This window comes from Frankliniella occidentalis, unplaced genomic scaffold (assembly GCF_000697945.3).
Source record: "Frankliniella occidentalis isolate FOCC.00 unplaced genomic scaffold, Focc_3.1 Scaffold27, whole genome shotgun sequence".
In the NCBI taxonomy this organism is placed as follows: domain Eukaryota; kingdom Metazoa; phylum Arthropoda; class Insecta; order Thysanoptera; family Thripidae; genus Frankliniella; species Frankliniella occidentalis.
In genome coordinates this window covers 170,600-174,418 of record NW_026267157.1, presented here as the reverse complement: position 1 = coordinate 174,418, position 3,819 = coordinate 170,600, and the positions used below count along the sequence as shown (strand labels likewise).

General features: G+C 55.3%; 1 protein-coding gene across 1 annotated transcript; it reads right to left on the bottom strand.

Annotated features, from left to right (window-relative positions):
* Positions 1 to 83: 83 nt before the first annotated feature.
* LOC127749047 (uncharacterized) lies at positions 84 to 2,977 on the bottom strand. The gene has a single exon (XM_052265522.1). The coding sequence runs from the start codon at positions 406 to 408 to the stop codon at positions 91 to 93; it is 318 nt and encodes a 105-aa protein (XP_052121482.1). The 5' UTR covers positions 409 to 2,977; the 3' UTR covers positions 84 to 90.
* Between the last annotated feature and the right edge of the window lie 842 nt (positions 2,978 to 3,819).

Here is a 3,819-nt window from a genome sequence, read left to right as displayed (position 1 = left end):
TGGATGTATGCCAGGCGCGTCGCAGCGTAACAGTGTTTCGTGAGATATCGCGAAGCCTGTTACGCGAGACGTGGTCTGGCGTACATCTACCTAGTTAGCCTGCTGTTCTTCCATATGTTGTAATGGAGTTGTTGTCCGGTATTGTTTCAATCTTGTGATCCACTCTGTCCAGTCGCTTCCTTGGAATCTGAAGGGTTTTGGTGGTGGTGTCGAGTTACCGCACCAAAGAGTTAGAAGGTTAGCCGGCATCTCTAGCATTTTTTGCTTCTCATGTTCCAACTGTTGGGTTAGTTGGGTTATAGCTGCATTTTGGGCAGCCAGTTGTTGCTGGAGCGCTAGTAATTGAGCTTCTATGATTTCTTCGCTGTTGAAACCTTGAAAATCTTCATCGTCGTCGTCGCTCGGCATGTGCTGGACTTCGGGTGTTTTCCCCTCTTGGCACTTGCGTCTTCCGACTTGATTTTCTTGACCTGGGCGATGGTTTCTTTCTAGCACGCTGTCACCATGTAACTTTGCTTGTGTCACTATTACTTTTCTAACTATCTTTCACTTCTATTCTATCGATAATTCAATTCTAATAAAGGATCGGGAGAGTAACGAAGTCTCTTGTGAGCTTCGGTAAGGTAGAGTGATTTATTACGAGACAAATGCTGGCGCTGTGCTGTGCATGAGTATGAGAGATATACAACTACGTTTGTTGAGGAGGTGCTATGAGAGATTAACACATCTAGTTACAATAGCCAAACTCGCTGGCCTCCGCCGTATCTTTAGCCAGCGGGGCACCGTGCTCCCGCCCGTGATGGCCAATACTTGGGGCCTGCTTACTGGTGCCGGGCCCAACACCGGGAATCCGAATTTGTCCATCCAGAGCCGCCCCATGATGAACGGCGGCCCGGTCCGCTCAGCTACGATTAGCGGCAGCAGCGCCTCCTGCTGGCCCACGGTGACCTTGGCCTAGCAGTCGCACTGCCCAGCCACCCTTTCACCCGACCATACTCTGAGCGTGTCCGGGTCCTGTTTCAACAGTGACTCCGCCCAGTTCTTCCGAAACTCCTCCGGCGACATCATCCCGCACGGGGCCCCACTATCTATAATGGCGTGAAACCCCTTGCTGTCCACCTGGGGCTTCACCAGGTCGGGCCCCGGGTAGCTCTTCCCGCCCCGTACCTATTCCCACCACGCCCATCCGGGCGCCGCGGCTGCGGTGTCCGCCGCCCGCATAGATGGCGTATTCCCGGTGCCAGCGGCTCTCCGGGCCCCCTTCGAGGCCTCCGGTACTCCGCCGGCTCCCGTCGGCTGCGTTCGAAGCATGTTTACTCTCGCTGACCCGGCAGCTCCCCCCGAGCCCTGCCGCAGGGGCGCCTTCGCGGCACCACCCTGGCTTGAGCCCTCCGGGCTGCTCTTCTTCCATGAGGATAAACACTTCCGCTTCAAATGCCCCTTCTTCCCGCAACCCCTACACACATCCCTGGCCCAACACGAGTCAGGGCTGTGCTTCCCGCCGCAGCGGAAACAGTCGACTCGGCTGTTGTTGCTCTGGACGAACATTAAGGTTGGCTCGCGCGCCTCGGTCTCCGTGCTGCCACGCTTGCTCAGCGCCTCGCACTCGACCTGGCCTCGCTTGTGCGTGTTATTAATGCGTAGCGCACTCTTAAGATCGAGCTCCGGGGCCTCTAGCAGCTTGCGTTTACACGCCTTGTCCGCCACCCAGCGCACCAACTGGCCAGGCGGCGGTCCAAGTCACTGAATTTGCAAGGTATAGCAAGATGCCGGAGGTCCACGAGCCAATCGGCCGCAGACTCTCCCGGCTTCTGCTTCCGTTCCTCAAACAAATACTCTGCCATAGCCTCCGACATGTACTCCTCGCAATGCTCGTCCATCAATCCTACGAGCTTCTTGAAACTCACCGTGGTGCTTTCCAGCACCGCCGGAAAAGTGATATTGACTAGCAAACGGTAGAAGTCGGCGTCCGCACTGGTTAGGCACGCTTCCTTGCGTTCCGCGTCGCTTGCAAACCCTTTGTGGTTTAGGGCCTGCGTTAGACGTCGCTTGTACTCCGCCCATGTCTCTCTACCCCATTTACTTTTAAGGTTTCGAACTGAAACTTGCGTGCCCTGGCCGGGCCCGCAACCCACTCCTCGTTCTCCGGGGAGCGCTCACGCCGTTCCCGGCGAACTTTGGGTCGCCTGCTAGACACCACGAGCCGTATTGCCACCAGCAACGCCGCACGCCTGGTCAACATCATCCTGCTATCCTTCAACCTCGTGTCTCACGGTCCAATTTGACACTCTGACTCCACCGGCCGGGTTCCCACACTACCTATGACCTATCCTTCCTACGCCCTACACACCCGGACAAGTCCGGGGCAGTAGATCAATCTGTAATCAAAAGACATGATTAGCTTTTCACCTCCATTCAAGTTACAACTCCTTACAGCAGCTTTGGAAACGCACCACTCACTTGGGCCTCGCCCTCCGTAGCCCGCCTCTGCGCCCGCCTCTCCTCCACCCGAGCGACAGCGTCCTGGAGCTGGGCGGGGGAGGCAGATGGAGGGAGAAACGCATAAACGTGCTGCACCGGCTTCGCCTCGGCAACTGGCTGCCGGGTCGCCGGGGTGGGGAGTGCGCGCGGTGCCGTCGGCACCCTCACGCACGCCTCCAACACGAAGAGCTTGCGTTAGGAGCTGAACGCGCACGTGCGTGCGCGCACTCACACACGCACACTTGCTCTCTCCCCAACGGCCGGCTCGTTCGCAACTTGCTACACAGGTACCTCCACCGGCTCCGGCCTTGGCGGGGGTGGCGGGCTTGCCGGCGGGGATGCCGGGAGGCTCCTCGGTGTGGATGTGGCGTGCGTGGGGGCCCCCCACACACCATGTCGTATTCCTGAAAAAGACGGTCACAAACGGATATTAGTTTCTGTTCAGCACGGGTGCACGCCCAAAACGGTAGGGCGCACGACGCACACATGCACATGCACGCACACATCGCGGACGTCAGGCAAGGCGCCAGGCGCAGCAAAGAGCAGGCGCAGCACCGGAAGGAACTCACGACACAAATTGAAAGTCTGGAAAATATAAGACTTATTGTTAGTATAAAATAGGAAGCCACATTAGGAGGGGACACAGTTGGTAACTAGGATAGAACAGAATAACTTACACCAGCGAAGCTCAGAGTAGAGAAGTTCTTCAGGTCTGGGATTGTCATGTTATCGTCACTTGACAAATCAATTATTGTTGCTGGGGCAACCTCAGCTGCGCCACCTGCAGCCTCATCAAGTAGCTCAAAAATTTCTTCTTTAATTGGCTCATCTATAGCTAGGGGCGGAACTACTTCCAGCTCGCCAACAAGTGCTGCATTATTTTAGGCCAACTGCTTAAGGGAAAAACAAAACAAAGTTACAAATCAAACTGATTAATTTAAGGGGAAAGCAAGAACACTTCAAATGGTAAAGTGAGGTGCTTGCGCATGCAATTAAGAAAGACGTTTACACCTAAAAGCACAGAGTAAAGCCTTCATAAAGCATCAACACTTCGTATCACACCTGAGACTCTGGTTCCTCATAGTTGGCAAATAGTTTCAACAGCACATCAGCATCTGGGAGAGGTTCCATTGCCACCCCGTTGCCATTGGCAGCCTCATCTGCCTCCTCTGCATGCAATGCTGCATTTGCAGCAGCTTGTCTTTGTAGTTGAATCTTGGTGGAAGTGGTATCACGGCACTCGACGGGAGGGGGAGCGCAAGTGGCTTCTGAAGACTTTAATACCTTCTCAGCAGTCCCGGGTGGAAGGATCGCGAGTTAGACTGCAGTGTAAACTGT